This window comes from Lampetra fluviatilis, chromosome 56, assembly GCF_964198595.1.
Source record: "Lampetra fluviatilis chromosome 56, kcLamFluv1.1, whole genome shotgun sequence".
Lineage (NCBI taxonomy): Eukaryota > Metazoa > Chordata > Hyperoartia > Petromyzontiformes > Petromyzontidae > Lampetra > Lampetra fluviatilis.
This window is the reverse complement of record NC_136330.1, coordinates 7,939,802-7,949,801: the sequence shown is the minus strand read 5'-3', so window position 1 is coordinate 7,949,801 and position 10,000 is coordinate 7,939,802. Positions and strand designations below refer to the sequence as shown.

At 61.0% G+C, this 10,000-nt stretch overlaps 1 protein-coding gene across 1 annotated transcript in view; it reads right to left on the bottom strand.

Annotated features, from left to right (window-relative positions):
* The window catches only part of LOC144950165 (phosphatidylinositol 3,4,5-trisphosphate 5-phosphatase 2A-like), a 97,761-nt gene that overhangs the window by 39,517 nt on the left and 48,244 nt on the right, over positions 1-10,000 (bottom strand). The window contains 2 exon segments of the mRNA XM_078880235.1: positions 43-160; positions 5,153-5,352. Coding sequence (XP_078736361.1) covers positions 43-160; positions 5,153-5,352 — 318 coding nt within the window.

Sequence of the window (10,000 nt, the reverse complement as noted above, 5' to 3'; positions counted from 1 at the left end):
GTGCTGGTGGTGGTGCTGGTGGTGGTGCGGGGCACGGGGTACCGAGAGCGTTGGCCAGCCCCGTCTTCACGCTGGACGTCTGCACGTGGCTGATGCGGTTCTCGTGTTCGGCCTTCACCAGCACCAGCACCTTCATGTTCCACAGGTTCTGCACGGCGATCTGGCGCACGCAAGAGGCAAAGGTCCCCCCCCCCCAAGGTAGCCTCGGACAGACCATCTTTGGGGCAAGTGCTCGTTCGCGAGCGCCGTCACCGGCGCCGTCGCGCGCCACGGGGTCCGGCACGGCGACCTTCCGTCTCGCTCAGTTTAGTGTCGCTCCTGGTGAGGGTCGCAGTGTTGAGTAGCGGCGGTCCACACCTACACTATACACTACACTATACACTACACTACTATACACTACACTATATACTACTACACACTACACTACTATACACTACTACACACTACACTATACTACTACACACTACACTACTATACACTATACACTACTACACTATACACTACACTATACACTACTACACTATATACTACTACACACTACTACACTATACACTACTACACACTACTACACAATACACTGCACTATACACTACTATACACTACACTACTACACACTACACTATACACTACTACACACTACTACACAATACACTTTACTATACACTACACACTACTATACACTACTATACACTACACTATACACTACTACACTATACACTATTACAATATACACTACACTACTATACCCTACTACGTCGGTTTATTGGGAAGCGGAACGCGCGTGGTGGTGGTGGTGGTGGCGAGGGTGGTGGTGGCGAGGGTGGTGGTGGTGGCGAGGGTGGTGGTGGTGGCGAGGGTGGTGGTGGTGGTGGCGAGGGTGGTGGTGGTGGTGGTGGTGGCGAGGGTGGTGGTGGCGAGGGTGGTGGTGGCGAGGGTGGTGGTGGTGGCGAGGGTGGTGGCGGTGGCGAGGGTGGTGGTGGTGGTGGCGAGGGTGGTGGTGGTGGTGGTGGCGGCGAGGGTGGTGGTGGCGAGGGTGGTGGTGGCGAGGGTGGTGGTGGTGGCGAGGGTGGTGGTGGTGGCGAGGGTGGTGGTGGTGGCGAGGGTGGTGGTGGTGGTCGCTGGCTTTGTGGCGTGGGGTGCCGACCGCTCCCCACATTTACTCACCCACACTGTACACTCACGCACACTGTACACTCACACTGTACACTCACTCACACTGTACACTCACTCACACTGTACACTCACACTGCACACTCACACTCTCTCTCCCCGTCTCCCACTCTCCCCGTCTCCCACTCTCCCCGTCTCCCACTCTCTCTGTCTCCCACTCTCCCTGTCTCCCACTCTCCCCGTCTCCCACTCTCCCCGTCTCCCACTCTCCCCGTCTCCCACTCTCCTTGTCTCTCACTCTCCCTGTCTCCCACTCTCCCTGTCTCCCACTCACTCTGTCTCCCACTCTCCCTGTCTCCCACTCTCCCCGTCTCCCACTCTCCCCGTCTCTCACTCTCCCCGTCTCCCACTCTCCCCGTCTCCCACTCTCCCCGTCTCCCACTCTCCCCGTCTCCCACTCTCCCCGTCTCCCACTCTCCCCGTCTCCCACTCTCCCCGTCTCCCACTCTCCCTGTCTCCCACTCTCCCCGTCTCCCACTCTCCCTGTCTCCCACTCTCTCCGTCTCCCACTCTCCCCGTCTCCCACTCTCCCCGTCTCCCACTCTCCCCGTCTCCCACTCTCCCCGTCTCCCACTCTCCCCGTCTCCCACTCTCCCTGTCTCCCACTCTCTCCGTCTCCCACTCTCCCTGTCTCCCACTCTCCCTGTCTCCCACTCTCTCCGTCTCCCACTCTCCCCGTATCCCACTCTCCCCGTCTCCCACTCTCCCTGTCTCCCACTCTCCCTGTCTCCCACTCTCCCTGTCTCCCACTCTCCCTGTCTCCCACTCTCCCCGTCTCCCACTCTCCCCGTCTCCCACTCTCCCCGTCTCCCACTCTCCTTGTCTCTCACTCTCCCTGTCTCCCACTCTCCCTGTCTCCCACTCACTCTGTCTCCCACTCTCCCTGTCTCCCACTCTCCCTGTCTCCCACTCTCCCCGTCTCCCACTCTCCCCGTCTCCCACTCTCCCTGTCTCCCACTCTCCCCGTCTCCCACTCTCCCTGTCTCCCACTCTCTCCGTCTCCCACTCTCCCCGTCTCCCACTCTCCCCGTCTCCCACTCTCCCCGTCTCCCACTCTCCCCGTCTCCCACTCTCCCCGTCTCCCACTCTCCCCGTCTCCCACTCTCTCCGTCTCCCACTCTCCCTGTCTCCCACTCTCCCTGTCTCCCACTCTCTCCGTCTCCCACTCTCCCCGTATCCCACTCTCCCCGTCTCCCACTCTCCCTGTCTCCCACTCTCCCTGTCTCCCACTCTCCCTGTCTCCCACTCTCCCTGTCTCCCACTCTCCCTGTCTCCCACTCTCCCTGTCTCCCACTCTCCCCGTATCCCACTCTCTCTGTCTCCCACTCTCCCTGTCTCCCACTCTCCCTGTCTCCCACTCTCCCTGTCTCCCACTCTCCCTGTCTCCCACTCTCCCTGTCTCCCACTCTCCCTGTCTCCCACTCTCCCTGTCTCCCACTCTCCCTGTCTCCCACTCTCTCCGTCTCCCACTCTCTCCGTCTCCCACTCTCCCTGTCTCCCACTCTCCCTGTCTCCCACTCTCTCCGTCTCCCACTCTCCCTGTCTCCCACTCTCTCCGTCTCCCACTCTCCCTGTCTCCCACTCTCTCTGTCTCCCACTCTCTCCGTCTCCCACTCTCCCCGTCTCCCACTCTCTCCGTCTCCCACTCTCCCTGTCTCCCACTCTCTCCGTCTCCCACTCTCTCCGTCTCCCACTCTCTCTGTCTCCCACTCTCTCTGTCTCCCACTCTCTCCGTCTCCCACTCTCCCTGTCTCCCACTCTCTCCGTCTCCCACTCTCTCCGTCTCCCACTCTCCCTGTCTCCCACTCTCTCTGTCTCCCACTCTCCCTGTCTCCCACTCTCCCTGTCTCCCACTCTCCCTGTCTCCCACTCTCCCTGTCTCCCACTCTCTCCGTCTCCCACTCTCCCCGTCTCCCACTCTCCCTGTCTCCCACTCTCTCCGTCTCCCACTCTCTCTGTCTCCCACTCTCTCTGTCTCCCACTCTCTCCGTCTCCCACTCTCTCCGTCTCCCACTCTCTCCGTCTCCCACTCTCTCTGTCTCCCACTCTCCCTGTCTCCCACTCTCCCTGTCTCCCACTCTCCCTGTCTCCCACTCTCTCCGTCTCCCACTCTCCCCGTCTCCCACTCTCTCCGTCTCCCACTCTCCCTGTCTCCCACTCTCTCCGTCTCCCACTCTCCCCGTCTCCCACTCTCCCTGTCTCCCACTCTCCCTGTCTCCCACTCTCCCTGTCTCCCACTCTCTCTGTCTCCCACTCTCCCTGTCTCCCACTCTCCCTGTCTCCCACTCTCCCTGTCTCCCACTCTCCCTGTCTCCCACTCTCCCTGTCTCCCACTCTCCCTGTCTCCCACTCTCCCTGTCTCCCACTCTCTCTGTCTCCCACTCTCTCTGTCTCCCACTCTCCCCGTCTCCCACTCTCCCCGTCTCCCACTCTCCCCGTCTCCCACTCTCCCCGTCTCCCACTCTCCCTGTCTCCCACTCTCTTTGTCTCCCACTCTCCCCGTCTCCCACTCTCCCCGTCTCCCACTCTCCCCGTCTCCCACTCTCCCTGTCTCCCACTCTCCCTGTCTCCCACTCTCCCTGTCTCCCACTCTCCCTGTCTCCAACTCTCCCTGTCTCCCACTCTCCCCGTCTCCCACTCTCCCTGTCTCCCACTCTCCCCGTCTCCCACTCTCCCTGTCTCCCACTCTCCCTGTCTCCCACTCTCCCCGTCTCCCACTCTCCCCGTCTCCCACTCTCCCTGTCTCCCACTCTCCCTGTCTCCCACTCTCCCTGTCTCCCACTCTCCCTGTCTCCAACTCTCCCTGTCTCCCACTCTCCCCGTCTCCCACTCTCCCTGTCTCCCACTCTCCCCGTCTCCCACTCTCTCTGTCTCCCACTCTCCCTGTCTCCAACTCTCCCTGTCTCCCACTCTCCCTGTCTCTCACTCTCCCTGTCTCCCACTCTCCCTGTCTCCCACTCTCCCTGTCTCCCACTCTCCCTGTCTCCCACTCTCCCTGTCTCCAACTCTCCCTGTCTCCCACTCTCCCTGTCTCCCACTCTCCCTGTCTCCCACTCTCCCTGTCTCTCACTCTCTCTGTCTCCCACTCTCCCTGTCTCCAACTCTCCCTGTCTCACACTCTCCCTGTCTCCCACTCTCCCTGTCTCACACTCTCCCTGTCTCCCACTCTCCCTGTCTCCCACTCTCTCCGTCTCCCACTCTCCCTGTCTCCCACTCTCCCTGTCTCCCACTCACTCACACTCTCCCTGTCTCCCACTCTCCCTGTCTCCCACTCTCCCTGTCTCCCACTCTCCCTGTCTCCCACTCTCCCTGTCTCCCACTCTCCCTGTCTCCCACTCACTCACACTCTCCCTGTCTCCCACTCTCTCTGTCTCCCACTCTCCCTGTCTCCCACTCTCCCTGTCTCCCACTCTCCCTGTCTCCCACTCTCCCTGTCTCCCACTCTCCCTGTCTCCCACTCTCCCTGTCTCCCACTCTCCCTGTCTCCCACTCTCCCTGTCTCCCACTCTCCCTGTCTCCCACTCTCCCTGTCTCCCACTCACTCACACTCTCCCTGTCTCCCACTCTCCCTGTCTCCCACTCTCCCTGTCTCCCACTCATTCACACTCTCCCTGTCTCCCACTCTCCCTGTCTCCCACTCTCTCTGTCTCCCACTCTCCCTGTCTCCCACTCTCCCTGTCTCCCACTCTCCCTGTCTCCCACTCTCCCTGTCTCCCACTCTCCCTGTCTCCCACTCTCCCTGTCTCCCACTCTCCCTGTCTCCCACTCTCCCTGTCTCCCACTCACTCACACTCTCCCTGTCTCCCACTCTCCCTGTCTCCCACTCTCCCTGTCTCCCACTCATTCACACTCTCCCTGTCTCCCACTCTCCCTGTCTCCCACTCTCTCTGTCTCCCACTCTCCCTGTCTCCCACTCTCCCTGTCTCCCACTCTCCCTGTCTCCCACTCTCCCTGTTTCCCACTCTCCCTGTCTCCCACTCACCATGCGGTAGTCAATGTCCGTGATGTCTCGCAGTGCGTGTCTCAGCAGGGCCTCCCACTCGCGCTCCCCGCCGGCGTTCTCCTGCAGGCCCAGCACGTAGACGTCGTGCGGGATGCCCACCGTGGTCTCGTCGCGCGTGCGCCCCAGGCCTCGTGACGTCAGCCACGACCCCAGCTGCCTCGCCGGCGGGGGGCTGCTGCCTGGTGGAGACATTGCGGGGGGCGGGGGGGGGCAGGGAGGTCATCATCACGGGTGGTGGTGGTGGTGGCAGTGGTGGCGGCGGTGGTGGCGGTGGTGGCGGTGGTGGCGGTGGGGGTGGTGGCGGTGGTGGCGGTGGCGGTGGTGACGGTGGTGGCGACGGTGGCGGTGGGGGTGGTGGCGGTGGTGGCGGTGGCAGTGGTGGCAGTGGTGGTGGTGGCGGTGGTGGGGGTGGTGGCGGTGGTGGCGGTGGTGACGGTGGTGGCGACGGTGGCGGTGGGGGTGGTGGCGGTGGTGGCGGTGGTGGCGGCAGTGGTGGCGGTGGCAGTGGTGGCGGTGGTGGTGGTGGCAGTGGTGGTGGTGGCGGTGGTGGGGGTGGTGGCGGTGGTGGCGGTGGTGACGGTGGTGGCGACGGTGGCGGTGGGGGTGGTGGCGGTGGTGGCGGTGGTGGCGGTGGTGGCGGTGGCAGTGGTGGCGGTGGCGGTGGTGGCGGTGGGGGTGGTGGCGGTGGTGGCGGTGGGGGTGGTGGCGGTGGTGGCGGTGGCGGTGGTGACGGTGGTGGCGACGGTGGCGGTGGGGGTGGTGGCGGTGGTGGCGGTGGCAGTGGTGGCAGTGGTGGTGGTGGCGGTGGTGGGGGTGGTGGCGGTGGTGGCGGTGGTGACGGTGGTGGCGACGGTGGCGGTGGGGGTGGTGGCGGTGGTGGCGGTGGGGGTGGTGGTGGTGGTGGCAGTGGTGGCGGTGGCGGTGGTGGCGGTGGGGGTGGTGGCGGTGGTGGCGGTGGCGGTGGTGACGGTGGTGGCGACGGTGGCGGTGGGGGTGGTGGCGGTGGTGGCGGTGGCAGTGGTGGCAGTGGTGGTGGTGGCGGTGGTGGGGGTGGTGGCGGTGGTGGCGGTGGTGACGGTGGTGGCGACGGTGGCGGTGGGGGTGGTGGCGGTGGTGGCGGTGGTGGCGACGGTGGCGGTGGGGTATGTACCATGTGTTGAACTTCTTTCGCACCGTACGTAGCCAACCATGATAATTATCGGAGGTGCGGTGGTGGTGGCAGCGGTAGTGGCAGTAGTGGTGGTGGCAATTGTGGTGGTGGTAGTGGCAGTAGTGGTGGTGGCAATTGTGGTGGTGGTAGCGGTAGTGGCAGTAGTAGTGGTGGCAATTGTGGTGGTGGTGGTGGTGGTGGTGGTGGCAGCGGTAGTGGCAGTAGTGGTGGTGGCAATTGTGGTGGTGGTGGCAACGGCCGTGATGGTGAACTTCTTTCGCACCGCACGTAGCCAACCGTGATAATCAGAGGTGCGGGGATCGTGGTAGTAGTGGTGGTGTGGTGTTGGCGGTATTTTGGTGGGGGCGATGGTGGTATAGTGGTGTTGGTGGTGGTTGTGGATGTAAGTGGTGATGGTGAGACAATGGTGGTCATAGTGGATGTAGTGGTGGTGTGGTGTTGGTGGTAGTGGTGGTGTGGTGTTGGTGGTGTATGTATGGTGGTAGTGGTGGTGTGGTGTTGGTGGTAGTGGTGGTGTGGTGTTGGTGGTAGTGGTGGTGGTAGTGTATGTATGGTGGTAGTGGTGGTGTGGTGTTGGTGGTAGTGGTGGTGTGGTGTTGGTGGTAGTGGTGGTGGTAGTGGTGGTGTTGGTGGTAGTGGTGGTGTGGTGTTGGTGGTGTTGGTGGTAGTGGTGGTGTATGTATGGTGGTAGTGGTGGTGTGGTGTTGGTGGTGGTGTGGTGTTGGTGGTGTTGGTGGTAGTGGTGGTGTATGTATGGTGGTAGTGGTGGTGTATGTATGGTATTAGTGGTGGTGTGGTGACGGTGGTAGTGGAGGTGTTGGTGGTAGTGGTGGTGTGGTGTTGGTGGTAGTGTGGTATTGGTGGTAGTGGTTGTTTTGGTGGTAGTGGTGGTGTATGTATGGTGGTAATGGTGGTGTGGTGTTGGTGGTAGTGTTGGTGGTAGTGGTGGTGGTAGTGGTGGTGTGGTGTTGGTGGTGTTGGTGGTGTGGTGTTGGTGCGTTCGCACCGCACGTAGCCAACCGCGCTAATCGGAGGTGCGGGGGAAGGACGACAGACTAATGACTCGTGATGACGAGGCTGTGTTGAGGAACACCCACGGTGCCGTGACCACGTGCCCCTGAGGGGGGGGGGGGTCGGTGACGTGACCACGTGCCCCTGAGGGGGTCGGTGCCGTGACCACGTGCCCCTGGGGGGGGGGGGGGTCGGTGACGTGACCACGTGCCCCGGGGGGGTCGGTGAGGCGCTCGCAAGGGCGGCCAACCGAGGAGACACCGCCTGGGAGTTGAGCGGCTTTGCTCTGTGCTGCTCTATCATGCGCTACGCTGCTGTGTGCGTGTACGTGCGTGTGTGCGTGTGTGTACGTGTGTGTGTGTACGTGTGTGTGTGTGCGTGTGTGTGCGTGTGTGTGTGCGTGTGTGTACATGCGTGTGTGCGTGTGTGCCCGGCAAAACAACCTCCTACCTCCTCGCGGTGCCGGACGGGCAACACTGTCGTGGGCAGTGTTGTGGGGGGAGGGCCAATGCCCATTGGCCTCTCCCCTCATGGCGTCTGTGACCACCACAGTGGCTAAACGGGGGCTCTGGACGGGTGCGAGGGGCTGGTAACCCCTCCACCTTCAATTAACCACCACTAAACTACGAATTAAACATAAACCTGTAATTAATAAGCTTGTGCCGGAGGCCCCGGGGGGTCAGGCTTTTATGACGTCTCCTGGCCAAACCCCATTTGGCGGAGCCAGGAGATTGAATTTTCACCCTCGGGGCTCCTCCAGAAACAACGAAAAACCATTGCGGATGGCCACGTGGAATGTTCGAACGCTCACTGCGGAGGAGAGGCTGCCACTCCTGTCGGGAGCTGGACCGGTACCGCCTGGATCTCTGTGGCATTCAGGAGGTCCGGTGGACCGGTTCTGGCTCCTGCCACCATGAGGGGTGGACAGTCCTCTACTCGGGGCAGGAGACTGCCAAACAACAGGGTGTGGCTCTTCTTCTGAACAAAAGAATGAAGGGGGCGTGGGAGCGTGGCGGTGAGGTGTGGGAAGCTGTAAGCCCCAGGATACTTTGGGCTCGCCTTCCCATCAACCAGAGGCGAGGAGTGGTGGTCGTGGTTACTTATGCCCCCACCGAAGACGAACATCCGTGGAGGGATGCAGGCAAAGCCGATGAGTCAGACGCTTTCTATGACCTCCTGTCACAGGTGCTGGCTAAAGTGGCCACTCGGGACAGAGTCATCTTGTTGGGTGACTTCAATGCCCGAGTTGGTCATGATGCTGGCACCTGGTCTGGAGTGATTGGAAGGCATGGGCCAGATCAGCTCAATAATAACGGTAGGAGGCTGCTAGATTTTTGTGCAGCCCATGGGCTTGTAATTACCAACACGCTCTTCCGGCATCGGCGCATCCACACAACATCATGGATACATGCCGGGTCCAAGCAAGAACATCTGCTGGACTACATAGTGACGGACCAGCGGATGCGAGCCCATGTCCTTGACACCAGGACCTACCGTGGAGCTGATCTGACCTCTGACCATCGACTAGTCATCTGTAAGATGCGCCTGCCATTCTTCCACTCCGGTGGTGGGTGTACACCCAGGACCCCATTCCAACCAAAAGTGGCCTGGTCTCAGCTAGCTGATGAAAGTTGCAAGCGAGAATTTCATCATTGCTTGCAGCTGGGGTTGGCATCGTCCCCCACTCCACCTGATGTCGAGGGTAAATGGGCGAGGTTTAAGACTGTGACTCATGCAGCTGCAATGGCTGCTTTGGGTACGCGGTCCAGACCTCCCCAGAAACCCTGGCTGACGGAGGAGGTGTTCAGGTTAATTGAGAAAAAGCGACAGGCCCACTCTCATCGCCTACAGCATCCCACGTCAGAGAATGAGGAGGTTTACCGCAGCCTTCGCTCGGAGGTTCGGAGAGCCGTAAGGCGCTGTAAGGATGGGTGGTGGTCGCGGGTTGCTGAGGAGATGGAGTCTGCCTCAGTGGCCCGCGATCACAAATCACTATTTAACTCCATCAAAAAAGTAACCTGCAGCGCCACACCTATTACCATCATTAGAGGAAAAAACGGTGATCCAATCTCCGACCCCCAGGAACAGGTTTGCAGATTTGCTGAGCATTTCTGTGAGGTCCTGGGGGAGGGAAAATCTCTCAGCCAGGAAAACATCATGGCACAAAGTGGGGATAACCCTGCTGAGGCTGCGGTGCCTCAAATATTGGAAGAGGTCACCCCCTGTGAGTGGCTGGCTGAGGTACCAGCTGTTGAGGAAGTACTGAGGGCGATCCGGAGTCTGAGACCAGGGAAGGCACCGGGCAGAGATGATCTCCCAAGCGAAATGCTGAGGGAGGGTGGCGTTTGTGCACAGACTGCCCTATATGACATCATAACAACAGTCTGGACCACTGGACGGGTTCCGCAGGACTGGAAGGATGCCCTGGTGGTCCCCCTCTTTAAGAAGGGGGACCGTACCGACTGTAACAACTACAGGGGCATCTCACTCCTCAGTGTGCCGGGTAAGGTCCTGGCAAGGATTATTCAACATCGCCTTGCTAGGCACGCTGAGGAGAGGCTTGCGGAGCCCCAATGCGGTTTCAGGAAAGGGCGGTCCTGCACAGATGCCATATTTCTGTCCGTCTGCTACAGCAGAGGTGTAGG